Source organism: Heteronotia binoei, chromosome 2, assembly GCF_032191835.1.
Source record: "Heteronotia binoei isolate CCM8104 ecotype False Entrance Well chromosome 2, APGP_CSIRO_Hbin_v1, whole genome shotgun sequence".
In the NCBI taxonomy this organism is placed as follows: Eukaryota; Metazoa; Chordata; class Lepidosauria; order Squamata; family Gekkonidae; genus Heteronotia; species Heteronotia binoei.
Window position 1 is genome coordinate 195,917,229 of NC_083224.1, and position 17,697 is coordinate 195,934,925.

Consider the following 17,697-nt stretch of genomic DNA (forward strand, 5'->3'; position numbering starts at 1 on the left):
CAGAGCTCTCTCAGCACCACCCGCCTCACAGGGTGTCCTCTTGTGGGGGGAGGATGGATAAGTAGATTGTAGGCTGCTCTTGATGAGCTTCTTGTTTTTGGAGAAGGTGCAGCTCTGGGAAAAGCCTGCTCTAAGCCCCACCCACCTCACAGGGTGTCTGTTGTGGGGAAGGAAGGGAAAGGGGATTGTAGGCCACTCTGAGACTCTGTTCTTGAAAGGGCAGCTTCTGGGAGAGCTCTCTCAGCCCCACCCGCCTCACAGGGTGTCTGTTGTGGGGGAGGAAGGGAAAGGGGATTGTAGGCCACTCTGAGAGAACACAAACAAAGCAGTAGACCAGTGCACCTTTAAGACCAACTAAGTTTTATTGGGAATGTCAGACTACATCAGACAAAAAGGGAATAGCAAGTAGCAATTCTCAATATAAGTGGGCAGTGAGTTGGTCTATAGAATCAAGGGAATGTTTTCACCGCAGGTTAAAAGAATCACAAATAGGGATCTGTGTTTGTTAGTGTTCGAACAAAGCAGGGCTGAAACAACACTGGAGGGTGATAAAAAGCAGACTGCTGTTGTAGGTGTGAAGTGCCATAAGCTAAAAACATTCCCATGATTCTGCATACCAGCTCACTGCCCACTTATATTAGAATTGCTGCTTGCCATTCCCATTTTGTCTGATGAAGTCTGCTTAAGAGCATACGAAAGCGTACATTCTGAATAAAACTTAGTCGGTCTTAAAGGCGCACTTGTCTACTGCTTTGTTCCACTGCTTCAGACCAACCCTGCTTCAGATGCCTCCTGGATCTACAAACAAGATGAGAATGTTGCGGAGGGTAGCCGCATCGGTCCCCAGTAGAATTGCAAGACTGGAGTTTAACAGCACCTTAAGAGACCAGCAACACTGCCGGATTAAACCCTGTGGAGGCCCCTAGGCAGTTAAAATCTTGGGGCCCCCCTTGCAAATTATCTCGGAGTCTGAGCGCCCACCCCATGGCCCCGGCTGCAGCCTTAAGGCCCCTTCTCCAAAGCCCCTTTGACAAAGCTGCGGGGGAGAGGCAGAGAGAGGCAAACTTGGCGACGATGCCAGCAGCAGCCACACCAGGCAAGTGGGGCAAAGAGAGACTCAGTTGCTGGTCCGGGGCCTCTAAAAGCATGGGACCCATAGGCCAGTGCCAACTTGGTCTAACTGTTAATCCGGCTCTGAGCAGCAAGATGTCTGGGGTATAAAGTTTGGAGAGTCAACGCTGCCTTTGTCAGATATCTTGAAGGACGGAATGCAGAGGTACAGTGCATAATGCAGTCGGCTTGATTAGAACTTATGAGGAATGTACCCCTGCATCTGGAGTTCTTTTTTTCGAAATGCTCCAGCCACCTTCAGAATAGGATATGGAAGATCTCTGTTTCTACTTGTATCCGCTGAAGGGAGCTTTGATCTTCAAAAACACACACTCCGAAAATCTTGCTGGTCTCTCTAAGCTGCTATTTCATTTTAGCTGAGTAAGGTTAGAATATAACTGCTACCCTGTTGGCACATTTATTGGATTTATATCCCGCCCTATACTCTCAATCTCAGAGCGGTCACAATCTCCTCCTCCCCCACCCCCACAACAGACACCCTGTGAGGTGGGTGGGGCTGAGAGAACACTCCCAGAAGCTGCCCTTTCAAGGACAGAGTCTCCAAAGCGACATATAATCTCCTTTCCCTTCCTCCCTCACAGAAGGAACCCTGTGAGGCGGGTGGGGCTGAGAGAGCTCTCCCAGAAGTTGCCCTTTCAAGGACAGAGGCTCAGAGTGGCCTACAATCTCCTTTCCCTTCCTCCCCCACAACAGACACCCTGTGAGGCGGGTGGAGCTGTGAGTACTCTCCCAGAAGCTGCCCTTTCAAGGACAGAGTCTCAGAGTGGCCTACAATCTTCTTTCCCTTCCTCCCTCACAACAGGAACCCTGTGAGGCAGATGGGGCTGAGAGAACTCTCCCAGAAGCTGCCCTTTCAAGGACAGAGTCTCAGAGCAGCCTACAATCTCCTTTCCCTTCCTCCCTCATAACAGACACCCTGTGAGGCGGGTGGGGCTGAGAGAGCTCTGGCAGAAGCTACCCTTTCAAGGACAACCTCTGCCAGAGCTATGGCTGACCCAAGGCCATTCCAGCAGCTGCAAGTGGAGGAGTGGGGAAACAAACCCGGTTCTCCCAGATAAAAGTCTGCACACTTAACTACTGCACCAAACTGGCTCTACGCAACACACCCCATTGCTGCCAACCAACCAAAAAACAAAGCCTCACTGAAGAGGTGCTTTTTTTTTTTTGGTTAATCCACATTTCTGAGAGTAAACATATGCCAGCTTCTCACCGAACCACCTTCAGAAAATGGAAGGAGGGCTGTACAGGAGACTCCCCCCTGATCATGCTGGGTAACAAAAGAGAACTCAGCCCTCCTCGCAAGATGCCAAGCCTTTTCCCATTGTCACACAGCCTACACTACGGGTGTCAAACATGTGGCCCAGAAGGCTCCTATCAGGCCCCTGAGCAACTGGCTGTTATCTGCTTCCTTTCTCTCGCTTCCTTCTGCTTTGCGAGGCTTGCTCAATCACACAGGAGCTACAGAGCAAAGCCTCTGTTTTCTCCATTGGATGAGGCTCCTCCTTTGGGGAGGAGGGGGGGCGGGATAGCTTGCTTTGCGGGGTTTACTCAATGCGAGGCTTACTCAATCACACAGGAGCTACAAAGCCAAGCCTCTATTTAATCCATTGGCTGAGGCTCCTCCTTGGGGAGCGGGGCGGGATAGCCTGCTTTACCAGGCTCTCTGAATTGCACAGCGGAGCTACTGAGCCAAGCCTCTCTTCCTTCTACCGGCTTAGGCTCCTACCCATCCTGGTCCCCTGGGGAAGGAAGGAAAGACCCAGCGCTTCCTTTGCCCGGTTCCCTGGATCGCACAGGAGAGATACGAAGAAAGCACCTTAAGACCAACAAGTAGCAATGTTTTAAGCACGTTTTTAAGTTGTTGTTGTTGTGTTTTTAAAAAATCTTTCATTGCATTTCTCTGTGTGCTTCATAAAGTTTGCATCTCTGCTCCCTGGCATTACATTTCATGAAACACAAGGCCCAGCCTGACAAGGTCTCATTTGTGTCAGATCCGGTCCACGTAAGAAATGAATTTGACTCTTGATGGAAAATGATATTAAATCGGATGGAATTAGACGCGAGCAAACAGAACTGGAAAGGGTCCTGCTTGGAGACAATGAAAAATTAATATCGAAAGTATATAAATTATTATTGAAATGGTCTACAGAAGTAGTAGTAGTAGTAAAGTCTCAAATGGTCAAATGGGCAATTAATGTGAACAGAGAAATACAAATGGATACGTGGGAGCACCTTTGGAAGAACTCGATGAAGATTTCAACCTGTCAGAATATTAAAGAGAACTGTTTCAAGATGATGTATAGGTGGTATATGACTCCAAAAAAGCTGGCTAGGATGAGTAAGAAGATGTCGGATAGATGTTGGAAACGTAGAAAACACGAAGGTTCTTTTTTTCACATGTGGTGGACTTGTGAAAAAGCGAAAGAGTATTGGAAGATGATACAACAAGAAATCTCCAAAATTTTGGGTTATGACTTCAAGAAAACTGCAGAGACTTTTTTGCTTGGATTACAATTAGAAAAATTTCCAAAGGAAGACAGGACTTTAAATTGGTACTTGCTCTCAGCTGCTAGGACATTGTATGCGCAGCTGTGGCAACAGGGAAAAATACCAGAGAAATGGGACTGGATTGTGAAAGTTTTATCGTGGAGTGAGATGGACAAATTAACTAAAACTTTAAAAGACTATGATCTAGATATATTCAAAAAGGAGTGGAAGAAATTTAAAAGATATACGGAGAAAGAATGGAATATAAAAAGTCATTGGACAATTTCTTAGTATTAATGAGAGAAGAAAAATATTGAACTTTGATTTGTTAGCGGTACCTTTATAATTGAATTTAAATTTACAACTTCGGGGAAGTCAAATATTGGAGGGAGGGGGGGTTGAAATATCATATGGGTTAGTATAGAAAAAAAGACAATTAATTCTTGTAACCATGTTATTAATAAATTGTTAAAACAAAGAAATGAATTCGACAGTCCTAGTCGGCGCTTACTCGGAGAACTCCCCGCATATCCAGGCGGCGGCGTAGAGCACCTCGCAGATCCCGTTCCGCTGGGTGTTGCTGGCCAGCAGGTGGGCGTTGTCCAGGAGCGTGGCCATCTGCGACACGGCGAACTTGCGGATGGCCTTCACGCGGATGGCCACGTCCAGCATCTGGGAGGCGATGAGGTGCCCATGGCGAGTGCCCTCCAGCCGGGTCAGCTCCACCAGGATGCTGATGTACCTGCAGCAAGTGGAGAAGGAAACGAGCCCGTCACAACTGGGGAGAAGACCACGAGACCGGCTGTTAAGAGGAGTGGGGGAAGGGACCAACAAGAGCCAAAGATCTGGCTGGTGGCCAGTGTTTCCCTCGAAGCTGAGTCAGTGTGAGCCGGCTCACAGATTTTTAGCCTCCGGCTCACACATTCTTCTCTTAGCTCAGGAAGGATGACCCCAGAGCACACTCACTGACGCAGCAGCTCACAACTTTAATGCCAGGAGCTCACAAAGTAGAGTTTCTCCTCACAAGACTGCAGCTTAGAGGAAACATTGCTGGTGGTATCCAATGAGTATATGTACACTGCTGGCCACCTTTCCAAGATGCTCCCCCTTTTCCCATGGACAGCTTTCCCCAGGGCTTTTTTTTTTGTAGCAGGAACTCCTTTGTGTATTTGGCCACACCCCCTGATGTAGCCAATCCTCCTGGAGCTTACAATAGGCCCTGTCAGCTCCTGGAGAACTGCCTACATTGGAGGCGGGTTCGGTCTAATATGTAAAGAAGAAGACTACTGCAGATTTATACCCCACCCTTCTCTCGGAATCAGAGGCTCAGAGCAGCTCACAATCTTCTCCCCCCACAAGCAGGTTCTCAAAACCTGCTTGTAATCCCCAAGCCAAAGGAGGCCCGTTTGAAATCTACCAGGGATCGGGCCTTCTCGGTAACGGCGCCTTGCTGGTGGAACCAGCTGCCGGACGAGGTGAGGGCCCTGCGGGACCTTGGGCAGTTCCGCAGGGCCTGCAAGACAGTCCTCTTCCGGCTGGCTTACAACTAACCGACACTGGGAATTTGGATGGTGGTAGTGTGCACTCTGACAGACCGCTGGTTTTTATGTTTTATTAACTTACTGTTTTAAACTGCTGCTAATTGATGGTTTAAAGCCAAATCTATGTTAGATTTTATATGCTGTAAGCCACCCTGAGCCACTTATCGAAATATAAATAAATAAATAGACACCCTGTGAGGTGGGTGGGGCTGAGAGAGCTCGAACAGAAGCTGCCCTTTCAAGGACAGAATCTCAGAGCGGCCTACAATCTTCTTTCCCTTCCTCCCCCACAACAGACACCCTGTGAGGCGGGTGGGGCTGAGAGAGCTCTCCCAGAAGCTGCCCTTTCAAGGACAGAATCTCAGAGCGGCCTACAATCTTCTTTCCCTTCCTCCCCCACAACAGACACCCTGTGAGGCGGGTGGGGCTGAGAGAGCTCTCCCAGAAGCTGCCCTTTCAAGGACAGAATCTCAGAGCGGCCTACAATCTCCTTTCCCTTCCTCCCCCACAACAGACACCCTGTGAGGCGGGTGGGGCTGAGAGAGCTCTCCCAGAAGCTGCCCTTTCAAGGACAGAATCTCAGAGCGGCCTACAATCTTCTTTCCCTTCCTCCCCCACAACAGACACCCTGTGAGGTGGGTGGGGCTGAGAGAGCTCTCCCAGAAGCTGCCCTTTCAAGGACAGAATCTCAGAGCGGCCCACAATCTCCTTTCCCTTCCTCCCCCCACAACAGACACCCTGTGAGGCGGGTGGGGCTGAGAGGACTCTCCCAGCAGCTTCCCTTTCAAGGACAACCTCTGTCAGAGCTATGGCTGACCCAAGGCCATTCCAGCAGCTGGAAGCGGAGGAGCGGGGAAATCAAACCTGGTTCTCCCAGATAAGAGTCCACACATTTAACCACTACACCAAACTGGCTCTGTAAGCCTTGTAAGCTCTTGGAGGACTGGTTACATCAGGGGTGTGTGGCCTAATATGCAAAGGAGTTCCTGCTGCAAAAAAAAAGGAAAGCACTGGCTTCCCCTCCCCCAAGGCTCCTGCTGCCATTTACAAGGCTCCTCCTCCTTTTAACTCTTCTTTCCCTGGATCCTGCTTCTCTGGCCTTTGAGAGGATTTTTAAGGAGGGCACCCCCCCCCCCGTTGGGGACGGAGGCTGCAAGACCTGGCGCTGCCTTGAAGCACCAGCTCTTTGGCTCCTGAGCATCCCCTCCCACCCCACCCGGGCCACCGACTACGGACCATTCAAAGTTGGTGATGTACTGGTAATTGGACTGGCTACAGATGTCGATGATTTTGGTCAGCAGCTCGTCCCTGTAGGTCGTCCCTTCGGCCTTGTCCACGTGGATCATCAGCTTCTTCACTATCTCCATCAGGTTCTTTTTCGACACCTGGAGGCAAAAGGCACGAGATGCAGGAGGCGCTGAGGGCTTGCTCGCCCGCCTGCCTGCCAAGCATCCCACCGTCCCTAAGCGGGAAGAAGCGGCTGCCAAAAGGGTGTGCACCCCAGGATGGCGGGGGGGAGAGCACAGGACGCAGCTTCTCGAGAATCTCAGGTTATATGTAAGGGGGTCGGCTTCTATCTTCGTCAGGCATGCTTGACCAATATAGCAGGAACAGGGGGCGCTGCTCAAAATGAGGACTCCAGTTCAGGAGCCAAACACAAGATTACAGTGGTGTAGTAGTCTTGCCTTTACCACTGGTAGCAGGGGGCAAAGAAGACGCCTGCAGATTTATACCCTGCACATCTCCCTGAATCAGAGACTCAGAGTGGCTTACAATCTCCCATATCTTCTCCCCCCACAACAGACACCCTGTGAGATGGGTGGGGCTAAGAGGGCTCTCACAGCAGCTGCCCTTTCAAGGACAGAGTCTCAGAGCGGCCGACAATCTCCTTTCCCTTTCTCCCCTACAACAGACACCCTGTGAGGTGGGTGGGGTTGAGAGGACTCTCACAGCAGCTGCCCTTCAAGGACAGAGTCTCAGAGTAGCCTACAATCTCCTTTCCCTTCCACCCCCACAACAGACACCCTGCGAGGTGGGTGGGGATGAGAGAGCTCTCCCAGAAGCTGCCCTTTCAAGGACAGAGTCTCAGAGCAGACTACATTCTCCTTTCCCTTCCTCCCCCACAACAGACACCCTGCGAGGTGGGTGGGGATGAGAGAGCTCTCCCAGAAGCTGCCCTTTCAAGGACAGAGTCATAGAACAACCTACAATCTTCTTTCCCTTCCTCCCCCACAATAGACACCTTGTGAGGCAGGTGGGGCTGAGTGAGCTCTCACAGCAGCTGCCCTTTCAAGGACAGAGTCTCAGAGCGGCCTACAATCTCCTTTCCCTTCCTCTCCCACAACAGACACCTTGTGGGGCAGGTGGGACTGAGAGGGCTCTCATAGCAGCTGCCCTTTCAAGGACACCTCTGCGAGAGCTATGGCTGACCCAAGGCCATTCCAGCAGCTGCAAGTGGAGGAGTGGGGAATCAAACCCGGTTTTCCCAGATAAGAATCCACACACTTAACCACTGCACCAAACTGGCTCACCAAACCGAGCAGTTAAGCCACACGGCTAGGATGTGAAGGTGGCGCACCATTCCATAGAGAAGATCTAAGGCGCGGAGGCGGATGGACTCGTCCTTGTCGTCCAAGCACTGGAGGATGAGATCCTTATGAGACTGGACGGACTTGGGGTGAGTCTTCAGGATCTTGGACATGGCCAGCAGCCCCAAATATTTTACTGGGGGAGGGAAAGACACAACAGAGCAGAGTCACGAACACAGAAGCATTGTGAGCGGCTGACCTTCCTTTTTACCAGACAACAGACAAAGAGGCTGGCAGCCCAAGGCAGACAGACGCTCATTATTGGGTACTCAGAGCCTGGCTCTTTGGCAAGCTCAATGGCAGCCTCACATCAACTCTTCGTATTAATTCTTCCTTTGAACGCCTGGCTTGAACGCCCTTTTTCTCCAAGGCAATTACTGATCGGTGGTCCTCTCTTCCTCTGATGTGAAGAGAGCATGCAGTGAATCGGAGGGGAATTAGGATACGAAGGACTGCTCGAGAATCCCTGTCCTGTTCGTTAAGAGACAATTTTCTGGCCCTCACTAGAGATGTGAAGGCGCAGAGAAAAAACGGCGGGGGGGGGAGTTTTTTTCCCCATTTTTTTTCCTGAAGCCTTTGTTCCCCCCCCCCGAAAAACTGGGGAAAAAAATTAATTACGGAATGTTTTATTTTAACATGATGAAAGGTGTTCAAATATTTCCAAATCATTTCTAAAAAAATATGCATGGTCTTAGACTGTTCTAATTTCTGTGCACTGAGGACAAGCAAGTCCTAGGTCATGCCCAGTCATTAAAACTTAGTCCTACACTCCCTTCTAGACACTTCCCCCCTCTTGGATTCTTTTTACGAGAGAATTTTATTTTTATTTAATACTGTGGAGAGGAAATATGAATAATTGTTACTTCTGGATTTTTAAAAACTGTTCTGTGGAGGGGTGTTTTTGTCTCTTCCACATAAACTAGTGAACAGTTCAGGAGATTGCTGCCCCATTTGTTACGATTACAAATAAATATTATTTAAAAAGCAAATTGTGTTTGTAATAATTGTTTGAATACACTATATTTCAATATGCTAATTGTGATAATTTCATGCCAAGTAAAATGGTCCATGGTCGTATTTTATGTTCCTAAAGTAACAGAACGTCTTCCAATCTGGAAAAGAAAAAAAGTGCTAATGTTTCAATTTTTCTGAAAATTTCCAAGCTTTTTCGGGGGGGCGGGGGGGGGGAGAGACAGAAAAAAATCCGAGGTTCAAAATTTCCGGAAATTTCACATCTCTAGTCATCACGCTAGAAAGATAGGGAGGAATGATCAATGAACGGCAGAAGTCAGAGCGAACTGTAGATTTTGAGGGGGGGGGGGGAGAGATACAAAAAAGGCATCTTGCGGCACCTTAAAAGGTTAGCAGATGTTTTGGAACAGATGCTTTTGTGGGATTGATAGAGCCAACCTGGGCTTTTTTGGTAGCAGGAGATCCTTTGCACATTAGGCCACCCTCCCCCCACCCCCCAATGTAGCCAATCCTCCAATAGCTTACAGGGTTCTTAGTACAGGGCCTACTGTAAGCTCCAGTAGGACTGGCTACATCAGGGGTGTGTGGCCTAATATGCAAAGGAGTTCCTCCTACAAAAAAAGCCCCGGAACCAACTTTGTCAGAAGCATAAAATGGTTTTTCAAGTCAGCAGAATATAAACAGGCAGAAAAAGTTGACATAATCTTTTCAGGTTTTTTTTTTAAAGACAGACCCTGGGGCCGGATCTAGCCAGTTTTCCCCCCTCAGTCTTACTCCATTCTCCAGTACTGCCTTCGTCACACACCTTGCTTACTTGGAGGGCCCGTGACTTCCAGCATAGCCTTTTCAGTGATCAAAGAGGATCTCTTACAACAGTGGACAATCTGGTTAGATTCACCCATTATTTACTGAGCACAAAGATTTTGCAACTCTCCCTGTGTGATTGAGGGAACTGGGCAAAGGAAGCTCTGGCTCTTTCCCTCCATTCCCGGGGGATAAGGAGATGGTGCAGCCTCAGCCAATAGAAGAAAAAGTGGCTTGGCTCAGTAGCTCTGCTGTGCGACTGAGAGAGCCTGGTAAAGCAAGCTCTCCCTCCTCTCCAAGGGAGGAGCCTCAGCCAATGGAGAAAATAGAGGGTTGGCTCTGTAGTTCCTGTGAGATTGAGCAAGCCTGGCAAAGAAGGCTGTGACTCAGATGAGAGAGGGAGAAGAAAGCAGGAACCCTTCCAACTGCATGGATTCTACTGAGCTAATTGCATGGGTTCCACACAATTCACAGTATGCTAAAAAACACATATGGACAAACTCCACCTTGGAGTTTAGAATCTGAATACCTTATAAGGAAGATCACCTTTCTACAAGTCTAGAGTAGGCATAAGCTAACTGAGTCATCAAGCTTACTTTCCGTGGTTAGGTATTCATGGGTTTAATCACAAGTGTTAATTATGCTCGTTATGTATTCTTAAAGGTTCCGCAGAAAGACTTACAGGACGGCCTCTCAACCTGACAGCTCATTATTGTAGCAGAAGAAAAAGGAGAGTTCTTAGTGCTCTTTAATTATGAACAGGTGCTTTTTTTTGGCCTCATAACCTTGCTTTGAGAATTCGGTGAGAGCCACCAAGATGCAATTCTTAGTCCCCCTGTTATCTTCATAATTCCCTTGGGGACCAATTTTATTTAGAGATCACTTTTTAAAAATAATAATAAATCTGTTCTGTCATCTCCTTGCTAAAAGGTGTGACCTAAGAGGCTGGTCAGGCTTTCTGCTTCTGGATTTTAGACACAAAAGATAGAAGATTTGGGGGGCGGGAGAGGAAGAGAAGGAGGAGGAAGAGGGGGAGGAGGAAGAGGAGAAGACTGCAGATTTATACCCCGCCCTTCTCTCTGAATCAGAGACTCCAATATCTTCTCCCCCCACAACAGACACTCTGTGAGGTGGGTGGGGCTGAGAGGGCTCTCACAGCAGCTGCCCTTTCAAGGACAACTTAGAACAAAGCTGGAGTCCAACGGCATCTTTAAGAACAGCTAAGTTTCATTCTAGGTATGAGTTCTGGGGTGTGTGTACATTTCTTCAAGTGCACTGAAACAAAACATTCTCAACCATTACATATTGGGGGGAGGGAAGGGTTAGTTGCTAGGAAGAACTGTCTCTACCTATTCGCAGGGGTTCCCCCCCGCCCCAAGCAGGGATGCACAAGAATGCAGTTCCGGCTGGCTTGGCATCAGGCGTGTGTGGCCTAATATGCAAATGAGTTCCTGCTGGGCTCTTTCGACAAAAAAAGCCCTGCCAATAATGTAATGGTTGGCAAAGTCTGTTTCATTGTCTGTGAAAAAGGGCGTGTGCACCTGAAATCTCATACCCAGAATTAAACTTCGTTGGTCTTAAAGCTGCCACCAGACGCAAACTTGGTTCTGTCGCTTCAGACCAACACGGCTTCCCACTTCAGAAGATCTTGGTTGAGACATCTGTGCACAGGGCTTCCAAACCTTTGACAGCATTTCAGCATTCTGCCAATCAGCTAAAACTTTATTTGCCTTAATCTTATGCATGTGGCTAAGTTTGGGTAATCTCAGGAGACCTGATTTTTATGGTATGCACCCCCCACTCCCCGGTGCAAGTAGGATTAATTAGCACCTCTTTAAAGTTTTCAAGTTCTTGCCAAATAAAAAGTGCCATGCTTCGTTTTAAATAAAATCATTCACTCAAAGAACTTCTTTGCTTATTCTGTTGGCAAAAGACATGATGCTGAACTTTTCACAGTGCTTCAAGAAACAATTCTCTCTCAGAGAGTCTGTCTTAAAGCTAGGGTTTTTCTCTTATCAGGAATTCCTTTGCATATTAGGTCACACACCCCTGATGGAGCCAATCCTCCTGGAGCTCACAGTAGGCCCTGTACTAAGAGCCCTGTAAGCTCTTGAAGGGTTGGCTACATCAGGGGGTGCGTGGCCTAATATGCAAAGGAGTTCCTGCTACAAAAAAAACCCCTGCTTAAAGCAGATCTAATTGTGGGTTCTGGAGTCTGTTAAGCTAATAAGAAAAACTGTCTAAGACTGGAGCTCAGTGAGTATCTCCAGACTGGGTGCAAATCAGATAATTTGTCACACCAGATTTTACTAACTGATTCTGACCTTGGGAGTGGCTCCAATAGTCTCCCACTCACAGCTCTGCACAACTTTGCAGCTGCCAGTATATTTATTCCCCTCTCAGGACTAAAGAACATAAGAGAAGCCATGTTGGATCAGGTCAATGGCCCATCCAGTCCAACACTGTGTCACACAGGGCCAAAAAAGCCCCAGGTGCCATCAGAAGGTCCACCACTGGGAGCAGGACACTAGAAGTCCTCTTCTAGTGAATTTCTCTTATTTTCTTTGCTTCAAGTAGTGTTAACAAGTTATGGATCCAACTGTGTTAAATAAATAGAAGAAATTCACCCATTTGAAGCACTATTACTGATGACTGCTTCAAGCACCTGGTTTTTTTGGCCACTGTGTGACACAGAGAATTGGACTAGATGGGCCACTGGCCTGATCCAACATGGCTTCTCTTATGTTCTTATGTTTGGGGCAAGTGATGCTCTGTATTGTTGGTGCTTGGGGAGGGCAACAATGGGAAGGCTTCTAGTGTCCTGGCCCCACTGATGGACCTCCTGATGGCACCTGGAGTTTTTTGGCCACTGTGTGACAGTGTTGGACAGGATGGACCATTGGCCTGATCCAACATGGCTTCTCTTCTGTCTGGGGCAGTGATGCTCTGTATTCTTGGGGTGGGGGCAACAATGGGAGGGCTTCTAGTGTCCTGGCCCCCTTGATGGACCTCCTGATGGCACCTGGAGTTTTTTGGCCACTGTGTGACAATGTTGGACAGGATGGACCATTGGCCTGATCCAACATGGCTTCTCTTCTGTCTGGGGCAGTGACGCTCTGTATTCTTGGTGCTTGGGGAGGGCAACAATGGAAGGGCTTCTAGTGTCCTGGCTCCACTGATGGGAGTGGATGGGCCACTGGCTTGATCCAACATGGCTTCTCTTGTGTTCTTAAGCTGCCTTTGCTTCAGATTGCTTTAAGTACTTTAAAAAGCAAACCCACAAAATGTGTCTTCACTGAACACACTAAGAGAGGAATGGGTCCCTCCCTCACATTAGGGCTAATAGTTTGTTACGACAAAAACCCTCTCTTTGTTCTTAAACAGATCTTCCAAGGGCGAAAATCTAAATCTATTCCTCATTTTTAAAAAAATTGCTATTTTTTATTTGCTCGTTATAAAAAATGAGGGTTAACCCTGGACTAATGACAGATTTTAATTTGCCCCATTTTTCTGAGTTAGACTTTACAGACAATATTTTACTGCGTGTTTTAACCTTGGGAGCCAAACAAGGCCAGATGCATTGTTCAGTTGTATTTGTGGGAGTCAACTGTTCTGCAACTCTGGCTGTCTTATCATGAAGCACTGCCTATGGGAAACTCCCAGTGCCTTTTGATTCTTTTCTGTATAAAATTATCTTGCCTGCCGAGCTATGGGGGTCGCCCACCCACCCACAGCAGAAGGACAGCAGTTCCTCGGAAGCTCTCGGATTACACTGAAACAGGGGACTGCCTGCCACGCCCCCTCCACACACACACACACATGCACAGCTGCAGCGGAGAACTGGTTATCTTCCAGGTCAATGACAGCCAGTGAAGACTCCGTGTGTAGTGGCTAGAACAGGGGTGTTAAACATGCAGTTCAGGAGTCAAATCAGGCCTCTGGAGAGCTCCTATCAAGCCCCTGAGCAACTGGCTGCCATCTTCTTCCTTCTCTTGCTTCCTTCTGCACTGCTGCTTGCTTTGCAAGGCTTGCTCAGTTGCACAGGAGCTACAGAGCAAAACTTTCTCACTGTCTGAGGCTCCTTCCTTGAGGAGGGAGGAATAGCTTGCTTTGTCAGGCTCTCTCAATTGCACAGCAGAGTTACTGAGCCAAGCCTCTCTTCCTTCTATTGGCTGAGGCTCCCCCCCCAGTTCCCTGGGGAAGGAAGGAAAGAGCCAGAGCTTCCTTTCTCAGTTCCCTGGATCCCATGGGAGAGATACAAAGAAAGCACCTAAGACCAATGAATGTTAACATTTTAAGCATGTTTTAAGTTTTTAAAAATATACATATTTGTGTTTGTGTTTTTTTACAAAATTTATATCTCTGCTTGTTGTTGTTCAGTCGCACAGTCGAGTCCGACTCTTTGCAACCCCATGGACCAAGTCACACCAGGTCCTCCTGTCTTTCACCATCCTCCCAAGTCTGCTCAAATTCATGTTTGTTACATCAGTAACGCTGTCCAGCCATCTCCTCTTTTGCTGTCCCCTTCCTTTGCCTTCTGTTTTTCCAAGAATCAGGGTCTTCTCCAGTGAGCGCTCCCTTCTCATTGGGGGGGGGGGGGCAAAGGATTTGAGCTTCAGCATCTGACCTTCCTGGGAACAGTCTGGGTTGATTTCCCTTAGGGCTGACTGATTGGATCTTCTTGCAGTCCAAGCGACTCTCAAGAGTCTTCTCCAGCGCCACAGCTCAAAAGCGTCTATTCTTCTGCACTCGGGTATATCTCTGCTACACACATCGCCCAGCCCAACCCGACAAGGCCTGGCCCAACAAGGCCTCCTTTATGTTAGATCCGGCCCTCATAACAGATGAGTTTGACGCCCCTGGGCTAGAATGTCAAACTACCATCGGGGGAGATAAGGGTCCACATACCCGAGCTGTCGCAAAGCCTGCTGTATGAACATGGGAGCCAATGGCAGCCATTCAAAGTAATCTAACCTCTCAGGCTTGTGATGATAGAATGAAGAAGACAGAGTGCCCTAGGTTCCTTGGAAGAAGGGCAGGGAAAAAAAACCTCATGCTTGAGAAAGCAAGCCAATAATACGTTCTAGAAGAGGGCTGGACGTTTGTCAAAACATCACAAAGTCTTTCCCTGATCTGGCTAGCCCAGGCGAGCCAGGAAGCTAAGCAGGCAAACCTATGGCTAGTATTTGGATGAGAGTCTTCCTTGAAATACCCAGACAGGAAGACAGGGGCAGGCTTTATTCAGCCACCTCGCTGAATTCCCGTTTATGTCAGATCCGGCCCTCCTAACAGGTGAGTTTGACACCCCTGGTTTAGAGTGCAGTCCTGCCCGGCGTCTGAAATGACCCCACTGCAAACCCACTCCCACGAAGCCGCGGACTCACGGTTCTGATCCGAATCTTCTATGAGAATCCTCAGCTTCTGCACGCACAGCTGCAAGGAGAAGGTGAAAGGTTAGCCTTCCTCAAAAAGGGGCAAAAAGGTCAGATAGTTAGAGGGATCTGGCCACTTGCCAGTCAAATCCTGGCCAAATAAATCTAGAGTATTCACTGTACAGCAAAAAATAAAAATCCTTTAGCCAGCAAGTTTGATATTAGCGCCAGTTACCGCAAATCTAATTCCAAAGGTGCAGTTGCCTGAGTTTTCTGCATCAAACACAAAAATGTGGCATCTTAAAGACTAACAGACTTGTTCTGACGTTCTTCAAGCTTCAAGAAGTCAATTTCAGATACAGGGGTATGAACACCAAGGAATTCAAGTCTCCAAACTTCAAGTCACTGTAAGCGACTTAATGCAAGCATGTGAAACAAGGCAATAGTACATCCTTGTCGCAATAATTGGACTGCCGGCTGCCTTATGAATTAAATTTGAATCTACTTGGACATCACTCATCATTTTTCTTCAGTGCTACATCAGAACTGTCATCAAGGAAACCGCATTAGACTGCTTTAAAAATTGGACTTATTTTCCAATGGCCACTTTGGGATGTTCTGTTCTTTAAATAAGAACATAAGAGAAGCCATGTTGGATCAGGCCAATGACCCCTCCAGTCCAACACTCTAAGTCACATAAGAACATAAAAGAAGCCATGTTGGATCAGGCCAATGGCCCCTCCAGTCCAACACTCCGAGTCACATAAGAACATAAGAGAACCCATGCTGGATCAGGCCAATGGCCCATCCAGTCCAACACTCTGAGTCACATAAGAACAGAAGAGAAGCCATGTTGGATCAGGCCAATAGCCCATCCAGTCCAACACTCTGTGTCACATAAAAACATAAGAGAGGCCATGCTGGATCAGGCCAATGGCCCATCCAATCCAACACTCTGTGTCACACAGTGGCCAAAATATATATATACACTGTGGCTAATAGCCACTGACGGACCTCTGCTCCATATTTTTATCCAATCCCCTCTTGAAGCTGGCTATGCTTGTAGCCGCCACCACCTCCTGGGGCAGTGAATTCCACATGTTAATCACCCTTTGGGTGAAGTACTTCCTTTTATCCGTTTTAACCTGACTGCTCAGCAATTTCACTGAATGCTCACAAGTTCTTGTATTGTGAGAAAGGGAGAAAAGGACTTCTTTCTCTACTTTCTCCATCCCATGCATAACCTTGTAAACCTCTATCATGTCACCCCGCAGTCGACGTTTCTCCAAGCTAAAGAGCCCCAAGCGTTTTTAACATTTCTTCATACGGAAAGTGTTCCAAACCTTTAAGCATTCTAGTTGCCCTTTTCTGGATAACTGAGTTCTGCCTGTTCTCTATGTTATATAGAATATACTAAGTTTTTGATAATGTTGTTATTGTTTCTTTAGTGGCTGAGGCTGGTAATCATGGAAGCTTTGTACTTTATTTTCCTGCTACCTACTACCGTGGTTCTCTTGTTGGGTTGCTTATTCCCTCCCTTGGCCAGCATCCGTCGAGCGGCTGTACGCTGTTTCAGACCATGCCTCCCCCAGCTGCGAGAGGCATTAAGGTGCCACAGACAAAGAAAAAGAGGAAGACAAGCAAAAAGGTTCGTACCTGGATGCTGGCGCTGTGGTTGGGCATCCCCGAAGAGAGAGAGATCAAGACTGAAATGCACAAGCAGGCGCATATTTAGATTTATACCCAGACGCTCTAGCTAATTCCTGAATTAGTCTCAACTGTGCGCCTGAGAGCTGACACAAATAAAGTGACTCTAACACAAAAATATAACTAGCCTTATCAAAATATGTTTATAGCAAATGAAACATCAGCAGGAGAAGAGCCAAAGGCCTAATGATGGGGGGGGGTGTATTAAAAGTCCACAGAAGCAATTTCCTTTTCTTAAGTCAGTTTCATTGAAGCCGCAGGTTCAGTCTCCCTTGAAGCAAACAGAACGAAAGACCACCTTAAGAACGCCAAGGGGAAGAAGATGATGATATTGGATTTATATCCCGCCCTCCACTCCAAAGAGTCTCAGAGCAGCTCACAATCTCCTTTCCCTTCCTCCCCCACAACAGACACCCTGTGAGGTGGGTGGAGCTGAGAGAGCTCTCCCAGGAACTGCCCTTTCAAGGACAGAGTCTCAGAGCGGCCTACAATCTCCTTTCCCTTCCTCACCCAGAACAGACACCCTGTGAGGTAGATGGGGCTGAGAGAGCTCTCCCAGAAGCTGCCCTTTCAAGGACAGAGTCTCACAGCAGCCTACAATCTCCTTTCCCTTCCTCCCCCACAACAAACACCCTTTGAGTTGGGTGGGGCTGAGAGAGCACTCCCAGAAGCTGCCCTTTCAAGGACAGAGTCTCAGAGCGACCTACAATCTCCTTTCCCTTCCTCCCCACAACAGACACCCTGTGAGGTGGGTGGGGCTGAGAGAGCTCTCCCAGAAGCTGCCCTTTCAAGGACAGAGTCTCACAGCAGCCTACAATCTCCTTTCCCTTCCTCCCCCACAACAAACACCCTTTGAGTTGGGTGGGGCTGAGAGAGCACTCCCAGAAGCTGACCTTTCAAGGACAGAGTCTCAGAGCAGCTCACAATCTCCTTTCCCTTCCTCCCCCACAACAGTCACCCTGTGAGGCGGGTGGGGCTGAGAGAGCTCTCCCAGAAGCTGCTCTTTCAAGAACAGAGTCTCAGAGAGGCCTACAATCTCCTTTCCCTTCCTCCCCCACAACAGACACCCTGTGAGGTGGGTGGAGCTGGAGAGGG

At 48.2% G+C, this 17,697-nt stretch overlaps 1 protein-coding gene across 1 annotated transcript in view; it reads right to left on the reverse strand.

Annotated features, from left to right (window-relative positions):
- The window catches only part of AP3D1 (adaptor related protein complex 3 subunit delta 1), a 95,627-nt gene that overhangs the window by 35,013 nt on the left and 42,917 nt on the right, over window positions 1-17,697 (reverse strand). Inside the window, 5 exon segments of the mRNA XM_060233131.1 lie at window positions 4,130-4,360; window positions 6,396-6,544; window positions 7,738-7,883; window positions 14,908-14,956; window positions 16,552-16,601. Coding sequence (XP_060089114.1) covers window positions 4,130-4,360; window positions 6,396-6,544; window positions 7,738-7,883; window positions 14,908-14,956; window positions 16,552-16,601 — 625 coding nt within the window.